Raw genomic sequence first — 18,663 nt, 5'->3', positions numbered from 1 at the left:
TTAAAGGATCTGCTGCTAATGTTTTGGTGCCAGATCCCACAGCACACCTTCACCGATCTAGTGGAGTCCATGCCTGGACGGGTCAGGGCTGTTTTGGAGGCACAAGGGGGACCTACACAGAATTAAGGAGGTGGTTCTTGTTGATTTATATAAATGTTAGTTTGTTTTTGCTTTTGCTTCCAAATGTTACACAAAATCGATTGTTCAGTTTGGCCAATTGTCTAGTACCGTTGAAAGAAGTGTATGAAAACACTTTTAAGTTAATACAAAGGAAGTTCCTATGGCCGTTTTTAGTTCTCACACATGTGACTTTTTTTATTTTTATTGCCTATTGATTTCATTTGTGTAATCTTTAATCCACACCTTCTCACTAATATAGAGTATTGATTATACTTGTAGAATAATTGTTAGTATAGCAATAACATTGTATTGAAATGACATTTGTTATATGCAGTGATAAATATTTTTCTTTTCCTAGGCGGATTTGCTTTGTATGTTTCAGTATACAGTATGTGTGGTTAAAATTGTGTAGTCTCTTGTACAAAGCAAAGTAAACACACACCAGTTGTCCGTGCATTTTATTCATCATCATTCGTTACGTATTGTGTAATGTGTGTGTGACCTGTAATAGATATTGAAAACAACAACGTAAACAGTCTAGCAAACAAATATTGCCACATTTTCTAATGTAACACTTTCACATCCATGCTGAGAGCACCACTGCACCACGATACGACTTCAACCTTCTCAAGTCACAACCAAACAAATGCATAGAGATATATCTAAACACTAAGCCTTTCTCATAGCCAACAGTTTCGTACTTTTAGCAAACTTCTACACTATATTGCCAAAAGTTTGGGGACACCCCTCCAGATCATTGAGTTCAGGTGTTGTTTTTCAGGGGTTGGTCTCGGCCCCTTAGTTCCAGTGAAAGGAACTCTTAATGCTTCAGCTTCATACCAAGACATTTTGGACAATTTCATGCTTTGTGGGAACAGTTTGGGGATGACCCCTTCCTGTTCCAACATGACTGCACACCAGTGACCAAAGCAAGGTCCATAAAGACATGGATGAGTGAGTTTGGTGTGGAGGAACTTGACTGTCCTCAACCCCATAGAACATCTTTGGGATGAATTAGAGTGGAGACTGTGAGCCAGACCTTCTCGTCCAACATCAGTGCCTGACCTCACAAATACGCTTTTAGAGGAATGGTCAAAAATTCCCATAAACACACTCCTAAACCTTGTGGAAAGCCTTCCCAGAAGAGTTGAAGCTACAAAGGGTGGGCTAACTCCATATTAAACCCTATGAGATGTCATTAAAGTTCATGTGCACGTAAAGGCAGATGTCCCAAAACTTTTGGCAATATAGTGTATATGCAAAATGTCCTGTGATGGACTGGAATACCATCCAGAATGTATTCCAACCTCCTTCCCAGTATTTTCTGAATAGGCTCCAGATCCAAGGCACCCCTAACTAAAATAAAGGCAAGCTAAAGCAAGGGGCTAGGGGAGTATGTCCAGATTTGTTTGAGCTGACAGGAATTTGTGGTAGAACACCTTAGGGATGAATTAGAGTGGAGACTGTGAGCCATTCCAAAACTGTAATGTCTGCCTTTACATGCACATGAATGTATTATGGAGTTGTCCTGCACTTTGCAGCTATAACTGCTTCAACTCTTCTGGGAAGGCTTTTCACAAGGTTTAGGAGTGTGTTTATGGAAATTTTTGACCATTCTTCTAGAAGTGCATTTGTGAGGTCAGGCACTGATGTGATGACTCACAGGTCTGGCTCACAGGCTCTGCATGTTGGAACAGGAAGGGGTCATCCCCAAACTGTTCCAACAAAGTTGGGAGCATGAAATTGTCCAAAATGTCTTGGTATGAAGCTGAAGCATTAAGAGTTCCTTTCATTGGAACTAAGGGGCCGAGCCGAACCCCTGAAAAACAACACCTGAATTCAATGATTTGGAGGGGTGTCCCAAAACTTTTGGCAATATAGTGTATCTCAGGCAAATATTTTACAATTAATTCGTTTCTAATAATTAAGGCTACGTGAAGCAAATATGTGGCTCCTGTTATGTACCTATAGCTGTTACAGATTACAGCAGCAGTGGTTGGTGCACCTATTGGACAACATTCAGTTTGCCCTGAGGTTAAAACCTGTACGTTATGGTCAGATGGAATAAATGGGTATGTGGGCCTCTCTCTGAAGAGCATTCACTTCTTCTTGGCAAGCGGATTCAGCCAGGAGAAGGAGAAGCTGATACGGGCCGACTCGCTTGTAACAGCAGGAGAGCTGACATCCACCCCTGAGAGATCTGAAGCTGCATCCTGTCAAAGACAGACATACAGCAGATTTACAGATGTACACCACAACTGTGAGCAAACAGAAGACCCTGTCAGGCCACATAAAGAGTTCTAAGCAATAAAGCTACACTGCCTGGAAGATTTGGGACTACCTACCTGACTAACTGTTCATATGCTTCTGCCTCTCTACCACATGGGGGCATCAAAGTAGTTGTGAAAGCTTGTATCAGTGCTCTGCTCCATCTCTCCTTTGTCCGGGGCTCCCACTGAGCAGGGTTCACCCTGGAAAACGAGAGACGGAACACACACTGAGCACTCAAGCTATGTATATTTATCCTTTAGTTATGTATTTGTTTGAATTCTACATCTACACTATATTGCACATGAATGTAATATGGAGTTGGCCTGTCCTTTGCAGCTATAACAGCTTTAACTCTTCTGGGAAGGCTTTCCACAAGGTTTAGGAGTGTGTTTATGGGAATTTTTTGACCATTCCTCTAGAAGTGCATTTGTGAGGTCAGGCACTGATGTTGGACGAGAAGGTCTGGCTCACAGTCTCCGCTCTAATTCATCCCAAAGGTGTTCTATGGGGTTGAGGTCAGGACTCTGTGCAGGCCAGTCAAGTTCCTCCACACCAAACACACTCATCCATGTCTTTATGGACCTTGCTTTGTACACTGGTGTGCAGTCATGTTGGAACAGGAAGGGGTCATCCCCAAACTGTTCCCACAAAGAGCATGAAATTGTCCACAATGTCTTGGTATGAAGCTGAAGCATTAACAGTTCCTTTCACTGGAACTAAGGGACCGAGCTGAACCCCTGAAAAACAACACCTGGATTCAATGATTTGGAGGGTGTCCCAAAACTTTTGGCAACGTAGTGTATTTCTCAAAATTTTATCATTTACCCTTTTCCACCCACTATCTCTGCCACATCACATGACAGAAATGTCCAAAAATATGACACATGACCATCATAGGTGCTTGATGAACATCCTGTTCCAAAATCAGTCCCCCATTTGCTTAAGTTAACTGTGGCTGTGAAAATTTCGGCCCATGTATCCACAAGAACATTAGTGAGGTTCAACAAGATGATCTGGTGCACAGTCTACATTCCAGTTCACCACAAAGGTCTTCACTGAGGTTGAGTTCAGGGCTCGAGTTCTTCCACATCAACCATGTATTCATGATGCTTGCTTTGTATACACAGGCATTGTCATGCTGGAGCATGCTTCCTTAGTTCCAGTGAAGTAAAATCATAAAGCTACAGTCTACAAAGACATTCCAGTTGAACGGCAACAGTTTGGAGAACCACATATGGGTATGATGGCCAGGTTTCCACATACTGTTGGCCATGTATTATGTGTCATAGGGCAGTTGAACAAACTCAGAGGAAAGTGCCAACTTTTATATACCCAGACACCCATGATTGGCTAATGTCACTGTGATTGATGTGGGAGGGAGTAACATCATCCCTCCTATTTAAAGAGTTCTCTTAGCCATCCAGACGCAGATGATTTTCAAATTCGTCTCCGGTGAAATTTGTGAGTCCCTCATACCATCCAGGAAATCTACACTTTCACTAGGCTAGTCATGATGATAGCCTTATCATATGTTTTCAGTGAGTGTGTCCCTATCTACACCATAAACATACTGTAAATGAATACACCTTTTCTGCGCCTCTTCCTTATCACAATCAACATTAGATTATTCACTATGAATAAACATTTGACAGCTAGCTAGTGGCATAGCTATTGGATAAAAACCCCCAGCAAATGGTGCTGATATCACCTAACATGCTAATATAGTATGATGTTTGCTAGGTAGCTAAAAAAACTGACACATTCTTTAGACATATTTTCTATATAAAGGTAATTGGCATAGCTATAATAAATGACTTCTATATTCTGCAAAGGTTTTTAGCGAGAGACACGAAGGACAGCTAACTCTACTTCCATTAAAACATTCCATAAAACATGTTATGATAAAATATGCTGCTTCAGTGTTTAGCTATACACGGTAATAAGCAAGTACCTGGTTTTTGTAATTCCCCAGCAGTGCTATATGCAAAAGAGGCACTGAATGTTCCCCCATACTCTCTGGAGGATGACGAGAAAGGCCAGGACGTAAAATATATGGATGATGGCCTGAGAAGAGATGGAAATGAAAATGGAAGGTGGTGTGGAAAATAAAAAGACTGTGTAACAATCAAATGGGTTTGGAAAGCAAAGCTAATGTCGACAGTGCTATCACAAGACTTTCCTGAAGTATATTATAAGCATTCACATAAAAGAAACAATGAGTGATGGCCATGATGCAGGAATCACTTAAAGGAAAAAGAATTGAGAAGGTCGTGATGTGATGGTGATATAAGACCCACAGTCTGTTGAAAATGGACTAACCTGTGGAGATACAGAAGTCATGCTATCCTTGTTGACCAACTCATAACAAATATTCTCGTCAACCTCTGATATATTCGGTTGGTTGCTCTCTAATGAGTCTCTTCCATATTGGGGCTGGTTCTCATTAGACAGAGGCATAAGGCTGCCACTCATCCACATGGACAGAGGGGTCTCTGGTTGCTGGAACTGACCTGTGGGTTCATTTTCAGGAACCCTCAAAAAGTCCAGCGGTGTTGCTTGGTTTTGGCTAAGCATTGGTCTGTTGTTGGGGTTATGCCAAATGGGGTAGAGCTTAGTTTCTTCACCTGCTTCTGAAGTTAAGCAGTGGATTCCTGAATCATGCCCCTCATACCCTAACTCTGTCTGGTCCTTATGGGGGGAATAGGGGACAACAGTATAGTAACACTACTAACACAACAGATAAACCCTATTTCATTTTTTTTAACAGGTAGAGCTTTACTATACCTGTTGTGTGTTAAGTCCACTCTTCTCATATATGCCAGTTTTTTGTCTTGCTGATCCATCTACATGTGTCTGGTTTTCCTCTTTTGTTTCACATAAAACATTTTTTATCTCATAGTTTTCCAATTTCAGTTCTTGGTCTAGCTCAGAGATCTCCACCGGACTGTGCACTGGTATATGTTCAGGCTCAGGTTCTGGTAAGACTTCTGGCTCAGGTTCTGGTGCTGGTTCTTCTGGAGGCTCTTCAGCTTCCTCTTCAGCTGCATAATAAACAGCAACTGTAATATTACAAGAACAACACGATTGGATCGTTTGCCTAGATATGCATAGACAGATTAATCACACATGGCTCACGTTTGATGAAATCTAGCTGGTAGAGAGCCCTCTCCTCAGCGTTAAAATCAACCTTATAGTGATCCATGTTTTCATATCCAGGCTGTAAGGTCTCCATCGGAGCCGATTTAGTCGCCTCGCTCACCCTATAAAGGTTAAGGAGTCGGTTTTAGCAGAAAATGCAAGATAGTGATCCAAAGTGGATGAAAAAAAAAATTGCTGAAACTTCACGCAGAAACTTACTGTTCGATAAGGCTTTTTGAGGTCTACAAGAAAGCAAAAACATACTAGATTTAAAAAGCAACAGACCAAACTGAAATCCCCAGAATCATAATAAGCCCCAGATATATGCTCGGGAGTACTGTACCTGAAGAAATGCAGCCATCTCCGGCTCTTCCATGGCATTCAAGGAGGTCTGCACCAGCTTTGAGTTGGAGTCAACATGCTCACTGTAGGTATGTACCAAGCTTTGGGCCCAGCTTGTCTTTTCATCTTGCTCATATGTGATTCGCTGTAACATTATCTTACGTCTTTCCTCCAGGATTCCACACAGGCGGTCAAACTTCTCACACAGGATCTGCTTTTGGTTTCCGCTACTTTCCTGTTGGAGTGAACGTGTATTCTGATCATGCTAAGCATTAGCATGTAATAAAAGAGCTATGTATTAACTGCTTTAGTGTCTTAAGGTTCAATAGGGGTCCAAGCAAACCTCAATACTCCTACAGGTCTCCTCCAGGTCATTAATGCATGCTTGGATGCGCTCATTTGTGGCCACCAGGGACCCAATCCCATCACTGAGTTCGGTCTATAAGACAAAAACTGGGTGCAATTAATTCACCTGCATCGTTCATTTGTGTTTAGAATTGGTAACATGATCTGTTTAACATTTTTATACGCTGTATAGCCAAAAGTATGTGGACACCTGACCTTCGCACCCATATGGAGCGCCTTTCCTTACCTGTTGTCATAAACTCTGAAGTACACAATTTTCTTGAATTCCTTGGTATTTATAGAATTTCCCTTAAGTGGATCTAAGAGGCCCAATCATGTTCCAGCTTGACAATGCCCCTGTGCACAAGGCAAAGTGCATTAAAACATGGTAAAGCTGGTGTGAAAGTTCTGTGCCTGAACTCAACCCCAAACCCTGAACATCACTGGGATAAAGTGATATGTAGACTGCTTGCTAACATCAGTGACCAAGAGTGGAAGCTGTTATTGCAGTTAAAGGCAATGGCTTTTGGAAAGGGATGTTGTGGTCAGGCATCCACATACTTTTGACCATATCATGTGTTCATATAAATACTCTGATCAGGCATAACATTCTGAGAATTGACAGGTGAATAACACTGATGATCTCCTCATCATGGCACCTGTTAGTGGGTGGGATATATTAGGCAGCAAGTGAACATTTTGTCCTCAAAGTTGATGTTAGAAGCAGGAAAAATGGACAAGCATAAGGATTTGAGAGTTTGACGAAGGGTCAGATTGTGATGGCTAGACCACTGGATCAGAGCATCTCCAAAAGCTTTTGTGGAGTGTTCCTGGTCTGCAGTGGTCAGTATCTATCAAAAGTATCGTTTAAGACCTGTAGGTTGATCTGCTGATAACATCTTGGTGTCAGATACCACAGCACACCTTTAGGGATCTAGTGGAGTCCATGCCTCGACGGGTCAGGGCTGTTTTGGCAGCAAAAGGGGGACCAACACAATATTAGGCAGGTGGTCATAATGTTATACCTGATTGGTGTATAGACACTGTATGTAGACTTCTAGCAGAAATAACCTGTCAGTCTTACCTTTTGCTGCTGATATACATCAGTGATGGGGGCCACCTGACAGGACTTATGTGCTCCAAACACTTTACAGAGTGAACACGTAGGGACCTGACAGTTGATGCAGTAAATGTTCAGCTTCTCTTCTTCATGTTCTTCACAGTTTATTTGTGCCAGTGGTTTTGGTGGAGGCCTACAACTAAAGACACATTTTACACAATAACTGTAAGAAATAAACTTAAATTTAATAAAATATATGTTAAATCTATACCTTGCAGACGCTTGCTTGTAGACATCGATAATATTTTCCACTAGAAGGTTTCTCTGGAGCCCATAAACACCATGACGGTCCAAAACGACTTCATGTCTACAGGATGGACACCGAAATCGTCCTCCGATCCCAACCTGGAACAGAGAAGGCTGCAATCTTTTACTCAGTATTATGTTCTCTGATCATTAAAACTTTAAAGAACTCCTCCCAGGCTGGTGCTTTAAGACACTGTAGAAGAAGAAGCCTTTATTATCACCACACATACATTACAGTACAGTGGGATTCTTTTCTTCGCATATCCCAGCTGAGGAATAAGTTGGGGTCAGAGTGAAGGGGCAGATATAATACAGCACCCCTGGAGCAGAGAGGGTTAAGAGCCTTACTCAATTGCCCAACAATGGAGCTTGAACCCTGAGCCTCCAATCAACAACCCAGAGCCTTAACCACTTGAGCTACCATTCCCCCTGGAATAAGTCATCAAACTGCACAACAGCTCCATTAGCACGGTATGCTTTAGTGTGTTCGCTGGCATGATTATTTACAACTAATTTTGGCTTGTACTCCAAGATGTACTTTTCAGAACCACTTTGGAGACTTGTGGCCACTGACTCAATGACCATCAGCTGCTTTTGAGCTAGGTTTTGTTACTAAGTGAAGTACACAACTTTGTAAAAAAATCCCCTCGTGTCCATTCTCCTTTTTAAACACATCAGTGATATGAAAACACACAGCGAACGTCTATAAACAAACACGTCTCGCTGGTGCCATTATCAATTCCAGATAAAGACAAATTATTTGCAGTTGCTGTTGTTTTTTCCTCTGAGGTAGAGGAGACCATGATGTGGAGGGAATGAGAGTGAGAGAGTGAGATGGACACAGTGGCCTTAAATAGTTACACCCTTTAAAAGGCTTCAGCAGCTGAGATATACGGGTCAAATGGAAACCAGAGTCCCGGCTCTGAGCAGAGGTGCCCAGTGATGGTCCAGCAACAGTATGGTGTTTGTCCATGAAAATGTAGCTCACTATTACCAAAGTTATTTCATTTATTATTGGTTGTTATTATTATTATCTTTGACTGGACTTGAACAGGATGGGTTTAATCCAAACCTCAAAACAAGTAGAATTATAAATAACTTTGACCTAATTAAAGGCTTATAACCTAGTGCTTAGCACAACTGCCTCACACCCATGGGGTCAGGGGTTTAATTCCTGCCTCCCTGCTGCCCTGTGTGTTTGGAGTTTGCATGTGCTTCCTGTGTTTCAGGGGTTTCTACCAGGTTTCTGGCTTCAGCCCTAAATTGAGAGACATGTATTGTAGGCTTTTTGGCATCTCTAAATTGTTTGTAGAGTGTGTGTGATTGTGCCCTGCGATGGGTTGGCATCCCAATAACGGTGTCCCATGCCTTGTAGCCTTGAGTTCCCTGGGGTAGTTCCCCATGACCCTGTGTAGGATAAGCAGTACAGAGAATGGGTAGGTGTTTGTTAAATCTTCAAATCCTCCGGCACTGTTCGACTCATCTCACTATCTCTCAGGGAACAAGGTACACTATATGGCCAAAAGTTTTGGGACATCTGCCTTTACATGCACATGAATGTAATATGGAGTTGTCTCACCCTTTGTAGCTATAACAGCTCCAACTCTTCTGGGAAGGCTTTCCACAAGGTTTAGGAGTGTGTTTATGGGAATTTTTGACCAGTCCTCTAGAAGCACATTTGTGAGATCAGGTACTGATGTTGGACGAGAAGGTCTGGCTCACAGTCTCCTCTCTAACTCAAGTTCCTCCACATCAAACTTGGGGAATTTCAAAAATATTGAAAACTCATCCATGTCTTTACGGACCTTGCTTTGGTCACTGGTGTGCAGTCATGTTTTAACAGGAAGGGGTCATCCCCAAACTGTTCGCATGAAATTGTCCAAAATGTCTTGGTATGAAGCTGAAGCATTAAGAGTTCCTTTCACTGGAACTAAGGGGCCGAGCCCAACCCCTGAATTCAGTGTTTTGGAGGGGCATCCCAAAACCTTTGGCAGTATAATGTACGTAAGCCTCAAGAGGTGGTTGAATAAACTCTCCCTAGTTTTTGAAAGAGCTGAGTCACTGACCGTCTTCAGAGGGAGAGTGAAGACTTACCTCTTGCTGAAATACTGTTTTTGTGTGCTATTTCCTCCCAACAGAGACTCAAACTAATATATTACCTTAGTCTGTGACCTAGTGCACCAGTGTTGATGTATTCATTGATAAAGAGACAAAGAACTTTTATACATCGCTATGTACAAGGGCATCTGCCAAGTGCCGTAAATGTAAATGTAAAATAAATCTGTATCAGTAGTGTCTGCAAATCTATTTTACACTCAACTCCTGCCTAATAAAATGTAGAAAACCTTCACCCTTATGAACATATAATACAGCAGAAGATGACTACAAGTGGAGCAAAGCTACAGTATTTTTATTTGTCTCACAGCCTTCACAGTTCCCCGTGTCTTCAGCGTGTCTATTGTCTAAAAGGCATTCAATTTAGAGCTATATTTGAGTATTTATAGGGCACACACCTGTCTAGGATTTGCGTACTAACAAGATTATCGGCCTCACTGTATGCTCTAGTGCTAGTGTAATGTTTTTTCAGAGTGCACATGAGCGCCCGGGAATATCCCACGATCTCATGATCAGCTGGCGGATTAAGCAAACACAGGGTCAGAGAGGCAGTAGGTCTTTGTGATATAATAAACAATAAATTGACCCTCCTCAGCTGCTGGTTTGGCTGATCAGTTGATACACAATCCGACTAAGCAGGAAAAGGATTGCTTGATTAACAGAAGTGGCTTGGTAGTGCTGAGATTTGAACTTTCCAAGCAGCAGCCCAAATCGCTGAGACACCACTGCCCCTAAAAGTCAACGGTTAATGTTTGGTAAATAATTCCCCCATAATGTCAAGTAAACTCGAACTCACCTGGTAAAGTTCATTAGCACATTTGCGGCAGAGGTTGTGCTGACATGGCAGAATCACTACAGGTTTGGTAAAGACTTCCAAACAGATAGGGCAGATGAGTTGCTTCTCCAGCGTGCCCAGTGAAGCATCCTTGTTGAAGGAGCTTAGGTCCAGCGGAAGAGACATGACCGTGTCCCACTTCCGAGGCACTTATGAAAGTTAAGTAACCGTGTGAGTGAGAGAACTGTTGTGTCTCATTACCATCCTCACATCAGCTTTTATATGCCTGTAATTTGTCCCGGATTTCTTCTTCTGTTTTGTCCCCCTGTTGCTCAGCCTGGGTCCTCCCCTGTACTGTTACCGGGCAATAGCTATGCCAAGAGCACCAAGTTCAGTGTGTGTGTGTGTGTGTGTGTGTGTGTGTGTGTGTGTGGAGGTGTCCGGTTACTGGCTGGCAACCCCTCCTTCCCCACATACCACAGTGTTGGCAAGCCATGTCCATATCAGGTACACAGCATGCTGACAAGTGCAGCTGCATATTTAAGTACACAAGAAAGAGGAATCTAAAATGCAAAAAGCTCTGAGAAGTTTAAAATGAATCAGATGGGTGAGTGAGTGTTTCCACCAGGGATTGTACAAACCCCCTTAATTGCAGTATAGCCAAGTACATTTTTACATCCATCAGTCTTTAGAGCCTTACACGCTTGTTCTTTGTACACATTTACATTACATTTACATTTCTGGCATTTGGCAGATGCTCTTATCAAGAAGCTTTAAAGTCTCTATCTATGAATATATTAACACTGGTTCAATGGGTCACAGACGTGGGATACCATCAGCCTAAAAACTGTTTTTATGCACATACAACAATACAACACAAACAGGGAAAAATAAGAGCTAGTTTCCATCCATCCATCATTTGAAGGCGGTCAGTTACTCGGCTGTTCAGACATCTAGGGGAAGTTCATTCCACCACCTCAGTGCCAGAACAGAGAATAGTCTAGATGTATACTTACCTCTTACTCTGAGAGATACTTACTGGTGGGACCAGTCCAGAAGTGCTAGTGGATCTGAGGGAGCGAGGTGCAGTGTGAGGAGTAATAAGATCTTTGAGGTAAGATGGTGCTGGTCCATTCTTGGCTTTGTAGGCAAGCAAGTGTTTTGAATCTGATGCAGCTACAGTGGAAGGGAACGCAGCAGTGGGGTGGTGTGGGAAACCTTCGGCAGGTTGAAAACAAGTCAACTGCATTTTGGATCATTTGCATAGGATGAATTGCATTCAGAGGTAGACCTGCCTTTAGAGAGTTGCAGTAGTCCAGTCTCAATATGACCAGAGACTGAACAAGCAGCCTGTGTGGATAAAAATGTCCGAATCCTTCTGATGTTGTACAGAAGAAACCGACGTGAACGTGTGACATCAGTAACATGGGAAGAAAAGGACAGTCGATTGTCCATGGATACCGCAAGGTTGCGAGCAGTGGCCGAAGGAGAGATCAGGGAGTTGTTCAGAGATATCGTGAGATCCTGGGGTGGGGATGAATCACCTGGGATGACCAGCAGTTCAGTTTTGCCGGGATTGAGTTTCAGCTGATGAGCCGCCAGACACGCCGAGATCCGAGCAGAAGCCGTGGTATCTGAGGGAGGGAAGGGGAAGATAAGCTGAGTGTCATCGGCATAGCGGTGGTATGGGAACCTTATAGGAAAGCCTATAACTTTGCCAAGAGACCTGTTGTGCAGTCCTGTTGTACCCACAAAATCTAAACCATGTACATTTTAATACATTGTACATTAAAAACACAAAGTTGTCTAGAAAGTCTTTGTATTTAGATTTCCCGATCTGTTTCAGCATGACAATACTCCTGTGCACAAAGCAAGCTCTGTGAAGACCAGGTTTGTGAAAAATGATGTGGAAGAAGCTCTGAGCTCTGAACTCAACCCCACTGAACACCTCACGGATGAATTTCCACAGTGAGTACACAACAGGCCTCTGCATCCTACCCCTGTGCCTGACCTCATTAATGCTCTGGTGGCTGAAAGGCCAAAATCCCTTAAGCCAAAATCTGTTTGAATGGCTTCCTAGAAGAGTAGAGCGGCAAAGATGAGACTTGATCACATTCATATGTCCAGCACATCCCACAGCTCGGTCATATTGAAATCTGGGGAATTTGGAGCTCCATAATCTTGTGGAAAGCTTTCTCAGGAGCAGGACTGGTATCAGGACAGCCGAAGGAGAATAAATCTGGAGTGGGATACTCACGAGGGTGACATTCTCAGGTGTCCACAAACTGTTAGCTGTATAGTTTCAGCTGACCACTTTAAAAGAAAAACACACACTTAGTTAATTCCTTACTTGATTGTGTTGTTAAACAATAGGAATTTATATTTGCTCGAGTCCTCCTGATGATCCGATGCAGTTCAGATCAAATCCACACGTGTGCGTTTCTTCTGAACACATGCTGGACATCAACTCCAGTGAAATCAGGGATCTTTCATTCAAACCATAAAGACATGCAGGCTTTCATTGTAGCCAAAATTGGATGCAAAGCAGATAGTTTGATTGGAGAACTAAGATGAACTGATTAAAAGAAGTGAAATCAGGTGCCTCCTGATCGGATTTTGGGTTTCACCATCCTTATATGGATACGACCGAGAGTGATGACCAGGTGTCCACATACTTTTAGTCATATCATGTATATTCATGGGAACTTTGATACCATATATGGATTAGTTTCCTGTCCTCATATCTCAACAGATGGCACTGTATTTCTATCACAGGAGAGACATACACACAGCCTTATGAGGACTATCCCGTCACACTGATATTAGCACAGCTTATGATGCTTTACATCTCAATCTAATCCTGATCGTAACCTGAACATCCAAACAATTTTTAAATAAAGCAGGGGAGTTAAAAAAAAAAAACTGAAATAAAGCCCTCCTGAGGACTAACCAAATGTCCCCAACAATTGAAGCCTGTCAAATATTCCTGTCTTTGAGGGGACATTTGGCCTCATCATACACCGATCAGCCATAACATTATGACCACCTGCCTAATATTGTGTTGGTGCTGCCAAAACAGCCCTGACCCGTCCTGCACTGTGTCTTCTGACCCCTTTCTATCAGAACCAGTATTAACTTCTTCAGCAATTTGAGCAACAGTAGCTTGTCTGTTGGATCGGATCACACGGGCCAGCCTTCACTCCCCACGTGCATCAGTGAGCCTTGACCGCCCATGACCCTGTCACCGGTTCACCACTGTTCCTTCCTTGGACCACTTTTGATAGATACTGACCACTGCAGACCGGGAACACCCCACAAGAGCTGCAGTTTTGGAGATGCTCTGATCCAGTGGTCTAGCCATCACAATTTGGTCCTTTGTCAAACTCAAAGCTCAAATCCTTACACTTGTCCATTTTTCCTGCTTCTAACATCAACTTTGAGGACAAAATGTTAAAATAAATAATAATAATAATAATAAAAAAAAAAAAAACACAACAAAGCCGACGGTAGGATTCAGAAACATTTATTATACAACAGGAAACATCTCTCTCACGCACATAATCCCTGCTACAGTGAAAAAAACCCCAGCAAACTTAACAGATACGACTACATGGTACAAAACGACACACACACACACACACTCATTAGAACTAGCATACGAAAATAAATTAGATTATTAGATCACATTGTCTCTATGTTGTCACTGCTGTCTTTGGGGAGTCTGGACAAATTTTGGGAGGCTTGATTCTCATCAGTCAGTGCTTTCACACACACACACAGCTGAAATCTTGAGATAAACAGAAATATGCCCCATATAAACAGAAATGCGGCCAAAACGTGTCAGATTCGATGCCTCGCACTGTTGTAATAACTTTGTGGTCCGTGTTTTCGTATTAGGAATCATCTTTTCAAGTGGCCTTTGGATCGAGACAGCATGGCAAAATGAAAAATATGACCGAATTTGGCTTCCTGTTTTTCCTTATCAACATAAAGAAGCACATAAAAGAAACGACACAAAAACAAGTCTTACATTACACACACATCATACACACACATCCTTCACATACACCCAAGATTATTCTATACGCTATGGTTTGTTTATGATTGCGAAAACGATATTCCTGAAAAATAAATCAGGCTTTTCCTTCCTTAGTGTGAGAAGAAATAAAAAGAGACGTGACGTTACCGAACCAATGTTACTGAAATCTGTGCTCACCGAACTGAAAGTGCCCCTAAGAGGAGGGGTGTGTGTGTGAGGAGCAGCTCTGGATCTACATTTTCAGAGGTATTTATAGATGATATTTGTCCTCGGAGAGCAGCGAGGAAGAAGCAACACTGAAGGAGTGTGTGTGTGTGTGTGTGTGTGTGTGTGTGTGTGTGTGTGTGAGTGAGTGAGAGAGAGAGAGAGGTATACAGACCAAAGAAGCAGTTATGATTAAGTAACATTATCATGTGGTAGTAATGATATTGTTTACACAGAACCACATGCCAAAGAGGAAGCCACCCCCCACACCAACACACACACACAAACACACGCCTTTTGCACTTACACAATATTACACCTGCTATGTATGAATAACAGGAATTGAGAAAATTCGTCTTGCGCAATTCAATTGGTTCATGTCCTTGTACTACGTGGAAACTATGTGCTAATGTGATAAATAAATATTGGAGACACGTTATTACAACAACCAAACAAACAAACAGACAAAAAAAAAACAAACAAGAAATAAAAACCTTCCTGGGGACCAACCAAATGTCCCCACAAAGTCAGGACGGTCATATATTCCTGTCTTTGAGGGGGAATTTGGTCTGTACCAAGATATTAAAACATCCCCTCCACACACACACACCCATGAAAAAGCGCTTGATTCTATAAATCTGTGTGGTTGGGAGCCGAGGCTCTAAGACTCAGGCTGCCTTTATAACAAGCAGTGTAGGATTTTTCTTCGCTAAAAAGTATTTTAAAACAGAAAACCAAAGACATTTGAGCTAAAATGGTCCAGACATGGCAACCCATTCCTCTACTCCATCAAAAAAAATCAACATCAAAATCCTAAAACACAATATAATGAAATTCATAAAACTATTAGAAAAAAATCATAAATGTCAAGAGATGTGTCTTGTGAAGTGAAGGTCAATAAATTAAATTAAATGTATATATGGACATCCAGGTACGGTTGTTTATCTCCAGAAACACAGGACTGAGCAGGGTTGTGTGTGTGTGTGTGTGTGTGTGTGTGTGTGTGTGTGTGTGTTTGGGCGGGTGGGGGGGGGGCGACTGCATGTGGGACATGAGGAAGTGAGAAAAAAAAAAAAAAAACTAGCTCATTTACACATGCTTTGAGAGCTTTGACATTTCACAGCAGAGATAGACGGACATCTGCCCACTCGTTCTGGCCACTCTTGGCAGTCCCTGGGTGGAGGACGCAGGATGGCTCCCTCTGCTGGTCAGGTGTTGTACAGGAGGGGGAGGGAAAAAAAAATGAAAAAAAAAAGTCGTCTAGTTGAGTCCACCGTCAGTGCGATAGCTGGTGTGGTGACCGTCTGCAGTGAGCTGAGTGGTTTCTGTCGCTGAGGACGGTTGCACCACGATGGGATCTCCGTCTGTGTGCGAGAAGGATGAGACACGCACATAATTACGATCGTTTATCTGAGACTTTTTAATAATAATCTTTAGCAGGCATTCCTAGGTAGTAGAAGGGGGCAGAGCTGTGAACTGTCTAGGCTAGGCAAGCAGTAGTTCAAGGTGACTTGCAGAATTGTAAAGATGGGTTTTGTCACTCACTTATTCTTTTCCACAGAATCAGTGCCCTCAAAAAACAAACAAACAACACAATTGCATCAAAAATCCATGATGCATGTCTTCACAACAATTAATTCAGCTCTCCTGACTTATAATAAAGTAAAAATCTATAAAAATGGTTCCCTGGTACCAAGGTGTGGTCATTAATCCAGTGCTTAATGTGTGGGGTTTTTTTCCCCACTGATGAAATTTCACTGATTCTCAACAAGGCAACACAATATAATATACACTATATTGCCAAAAGTTTTGGGACACCCCTCCAAATCATTGAATTCAGGCCCCTTAGTTCCAGTGAAAGGAACTCTTAATCCTTCAGATTCATACCAAGACATTTTGGACAATTTCATGCTCTTTGTGGGAACAGTTTGGGGATGACCCCTTCCTGTTCCAACATGACTGCACACCAGTGACCAAAGCAAGGTCCATAAAGACATGGATGAGTGAGTTTGGTGTGGAGGAACTTGACTGTCCTGCACAGAGTCCTGACCTCAACCCCACAGAACACCTTTAGGATGAATTAGAGTGGAGACTGTGAGCCAGACCTTCTCGTCCAACATCAGCGCCTGACCTGACAAATGCACTTCTAGAGGAATGGTCCAAAATTTCGATAAACACACTCCTAAACCTTGTGGAAAGCCTTCCCAGAAGAGTTGAAGCTGTTATAGCTGCAAAGGGCGGGACAACTCCATATTACATTCATGTGTGTGTAAAGGCAGATGTCCCAGTTTTGGCCTGGCTCGCAGTCTCCGCTCTAATACAGCATTGCACAACATCAAAAAAACAAATTAATCACAAATCCACCCTGAAACATGCTGAGTCGGCTCTATCTAGAGCTTCCCTCTAGCCAAAAGATCTGACACAACACTATTGACTTTTTATTCCAGAGTATTTAAAGTTTTTAGTGTGATAAACGTCATTTTTGTTCCTGCGTATTTGATCCTGAGCCGAAGATGAAGTCTGTGTGGAATTAAGAACTGAGGGTGAGAAGCCTTTATCATCTCCACACATACATTACAGCAGAGTGGAATTCTTTTCTTTGCGTAACCCAGCTTGAGGAAGTTGTGGTCAGAGCGCAGGGGTGGATATGATACAGCACTCCTGGAGCAGAGAGGGTTAAAGGCCTTGCTCAATTGCCCAACAGTGAAATTTAGTGGTGCTGAGGCTTGAACCCTGATCAACAACCCAGAGCCTTAGCCACTTGGAAATGTTGCTGTAAAGGTTGTAATTTCAGCCACAACTAGGAATTCCGAGTCCAGAACTCGGGCCGGACTACTCAAGCCCGAGTTCAGCAAGTGACTTCAAATCAACATGGCTGCTCTCACCATACGAGCAATAAACAAAGCAGCATCTACGCATATCTGTGATGGAACATGACTCTCTCGTGCCCACTGGAGCAGGGAGGGTTAAGGGCCTTGCTCAACTGCCCAACAGTGCTGAGGCTGAAACCCCCACTGCCCATTTCACCCCCCAGTTACCTTCTGAAAACATGCCAGTTGGTGAAAAAGCTCCAAACGTGTGCATGAATGCGTGTGCATTTTTCAGCACTTCAGTCCAGGGTGTGTTCCTGCATCATGCCCACGATTTATTGTTCTCACTATTATAGGATTTAATTAATCAGCTGATTTTGGCCGATTAGACAAGGGAACAATGCTAACTGGTTTAAAAAAAAGAATAAATTTATTAATGATTAATTAATATTAATAAACTAAACGCAGTAGTCCACTGTCTATTTGCAGCATTTTGAAGTTTTTCTGTTCGTCCTCCTGAATTGTTTGGTGTTCTACGAGCGCTTCCTCTGTGGGTCTTACCTCTCTCATCCGCCTTCATCTGAGCCTCCAGGTCCTCGGGGGAGACATAAAACTCAGGATCGTGTTCCATAGGAGGTTGTGGTTTACACTTCCCACAGCAGCAGTTACAGCAGCAGCACAGGCAGCAGCAGCAGTAGCAACCCGTGGCAATGCCGCAGAAGATAAACAGCGCCTGCGGATTACAGATTGTACTGAATAAAACATGAACCAGAGGTTTTTTCTTAAAAACATATCCAAAACGTGTGTGTGTGTGTGTGTATTTGTGGACTCACTTTGGCCCACCAGCTGGACAGCACAAAGTAGGTGTTAACGTTCTCTTCTCCAAACTGCTCAGCCACGTAGAGGCCGAGAGAGCCGTACTGGTCGTAGATGTTGCGTTTGGTGGGATCGTTGAGGATGGCGTTAGCGTTGTTTATCTCCTTAAACTTCTCTGCTGCTTCTGGGTTATTAGGGTTTTTGTCCGGGTGAAACTTCAGCGCTAGTTTCCTAGAATGTGAGCGAGAGAGAGAACTTTTCTCACAGGAACTTTACACAGCACGCTGCCTCAAAAGGGCACCAAACATCCTAATGGACCCTT

The 18,663-nt window shown here is 42.7% G+C and overlaps 2 protein-coding genes across 11 annotated transcripts in view; both read right to left on the bottom strand.

Moving 5' to 3' along the window:
* Positions 1 to 940: 940 nt before the first annotated feature.
* On the bottom strand, positions 941 to 10,860 carry trim101 (tripartite motif containing 101). 9 transcript variants are annotated; one of them, XM_058409318.1, is made up of 11 exons: positions 10,494 to 10,860; positions 7,548 to 7,696; positions 7,301 to 7,475; positions 6,215 to 6,310; positions 5,873 to 6,106; positions 5,749 to 5,771; positions 5,527 to 5,651; positions 5,176 to 5,450; positions 4,711 to 5,079; positions 2,466 to 2,591; positions 941 to 2,333 (listed from the first exon to the last, which is right to left on the bottom strand). In XM_058409318.1, exons 1-10 carry the CDS (start codon positions 10,656 to 10,658, stop codon positions 2,496 to 2,498), a joined length of 1,707 nt encoding a protein of 568 aa, XP_058265301.1. In that variant the 5' UTR covers positions 10,659 to 10,860; the 3' UTR covers positions 941 to 2,333; positions 2,466 to 2,495. The 9 variants fall into 9 exon arrangements, with proteins under 9 accessions (XP_058265301.1, XP_058265299.1, XP_058265302.1 ...); XM_058409319.1 differs by lacking the exon at positions 2,466 to 2,591 and adding an exon at positions 4,343 to 4,455 and having other exon boundaries at positions 942 to 2,333; positions 10,494 to 10,859; XM_058409321.1 differs by lacking the exon at positions 2,466 to 2,591 and adding an exon at positions 4,343 to 4,455 and having other exon boundaries at positions 945 to 2,333; positions 5,176 to 5,432; positions 10,494 to 10,856.
* Positions 10,861 to 15,393: 4,533 nt separating this feature from the next.
* The window catches only part of dnajc5ab (DnaJ (Hsp40) homolog, subfamily C, member 5ab), a 29,875-nt gene continuing 26,605 nt past the window's right edge, over positions 15,394 to 18,663 (bottom strand). For both annotated transcript variants that reach the window (XM_058410314.1, XM_058410315.1), the window contains exons 3-5: positions 18,359 to 18,572; positions 18,087 to 18,258; positions 15,394 to 16,079 (exon numbers count right to left, since the gene is read on the bottom strand). In XM_058410314.1, the coding sequence (XP_058266297.1) occupies positions 15,976 to 16,079; positions 18,087 to 18,258; positions 18,359 to 18,572 (490 nt within the window). In that variant the 3' untranslated portion in view covers positions 15,394 to 15,975. The remainder of the gene's footprint in view (positions 16,080 to 18,086; positions 18,259 to 18,358; positions 18,573 to 18,663) is intronic.

Source organism: Hemibagrus wyckioides, linkage group LG15, assembly GCF_019097595.1.
Source record: "Hemibagrus wyckioides isolate EC202008001 linkage group LG15, SWU_Hwy_1.0, whole genome shotgun sequence".
In the NCBI taxonomy this organism is placed as follows: Eukaryota; Metazoa; Chordata; class Actinopteri; order Siluriformes; family Bagridae; genus Hemibagrus; species Hemibagrus wyckioides.
The sequence above is the reverse complement of the archived record's forward strand: the minus strand, read 5'-3'. Positions and strand labels throughout refer to the sequence as shown.

Excerpts from the sequence above, each read along its gene's own strand:
- trim101 (XM_058409315.1), bottom strand. The coding sequence starts at position 10,658 with ATGTCTCTTCCGCTGGACCTAAGCTCCTTCAACAAGGATGCTTCACTG. Across the intron at positions 7,476-7,547 it reads TACAAGCAAGCGTCTGCAAG|TTGTAGGCCTCCACCAAAAC; the intron begins GTATAGATTTAA and ends ATGTGTCTTTAG. Across the intron at positions 5,080-5,175 it reads GTGGACTTAACACACAACAG|GACCAGACAGAGTTAGGGTA; the intron begins GTATAGTAAAGC and ends TCCCCCCATAAG.